Source organism: Penaeus monodon, chromosome 33 (genome assembly GCF_015228065.2).
Source record: "Penaeus monodon isolate SGIC_2016 chromosome 33, NSTDA_Pmon_1, whole genome shotgun sequence".
NCBI classification, from domain to species: Eukaryota; Metazoa; Arthropoda; class Malacostraca; order Decapoda; family Penaeidae; genus Penaeus; species Penaeus monodon.
In genome coordinates this window covers 14,847,911-14,848,921 of record NC_051418.1, presented here as the reverse complement: position 1 = coordinate 14,848,921, position 1,011 = coordinate 14,847,911, and the positions used below count along the sequence as shown (strand labels likewise).

Below are 1,011 nucleotides of genomic sequence, written 5' to 3'. Positions count from 1 at the left end.
TAGCTTAGATTGGTGAAAGCATTATTGCACAGTATAGTACAAATCTGCTTTATTTTCATTTTACTGTACTAGGTAGATTTTAAGGTTAGCTTAGTTGCTTATGAAAATGCATAAAAAATTTCAGTATTTTATATAATGTTTGTTTTTACAAGTACTCTTTTTTCACCTTTAGTGTATCAGGAAAACGAGGCAAAACGATGCAGCCAGCTCCAGTCAGAGAGGGGAGACAGCAGTGAACCATCACTTGAGAAATGGATTTTTAAGAAGTCGAAGGGTGGGAACTCTGTTACTAAGTTCAGTATCTGTGATGAAACTGAATGGAAAAGTCTGTTTAAAAATCCACCAGGAATGCAAAGTGTGGCATCCCTTCCACCATCCCTAATACCTCCAACACCAGACAGCCTCTTAGAATGTAACTTTCAAGATTGGAGTTAGGGATACTTGAAAAACTCAGAACCTAAATGTATTAGTCTCTCACTTCAGATTTATGGATGTGTATTTCATTTACAAAATAAAACAGATTTAAGCACAAAAATGTATTTATAATTATTACCTTGAAATACAAAATACATTTTATGTACAAATCTACATGTTTGTTTTCACCCATTTCAAATGTGACCTATCCACAGATGCAGTAGTTCCTCTACATTCATAATAGCATTGCACAGTAACCTCATGACCTGTGATGTTCTAATTAATTTTTAGAATGTATATCTCAAGGTCACTCTAATTCATATAAGGCACAGCTTCCAGAAAATAAATATTTTTGCCAGTCAGGACTAAAGAATGTTACATGTAATTGTAATGTATAAATCATAGTACACCAATTTTTTGTAGAGAACTTTATAAATATGGACTTTCTATGATGATAAGCATATCAGTGTAATAAATTCATCAAATTTATGGGTAGATGCCTCCTCCAACCCACACAAATACTTGATTGCAGTTATTCTAATTCGTGGTTTCCCCAATTTTTATATTGTTTTTGCCCCTGCTAAATGTATAATAATC

General features: G+C 33.0%; 2 protein-coding genes across 3 annotated transcripts in view; one reads left to right on the top strand and one right to left on the bottom strand.

The window, feature by feature from the left end:
• LOC119594063 (zinc finger matrin-type protein 5-like) overlaps positions 1-535 on the top strand; it is a 3,006-nt gene extending 2,471 nt beyond the window's left edge. For both annotated transcript variants that reach the window (XM_037943104.1, XM_037943105.1), the window contains exon 3: positions 173-535. In XM_037943104.1, the coding sequence (XP_037799032.1) occupies positions 173-435 (263 nt within the window). In that variant the 3' untranslated portion in view covers positions 436-535. The remainder of the gene's footprint in view (positions 1-172) is intronic.
• The window catches only part of LOC119594062 (zinc finger matrin-type protein 5-like), a 20,113-nt gene that overhangs the window by 6,304 nt on the left and 12,798 nt on the right, over positions 1-1,011 (bottom strand). The gene's annotated exons all lie outside the window — the stretch shown is intronic.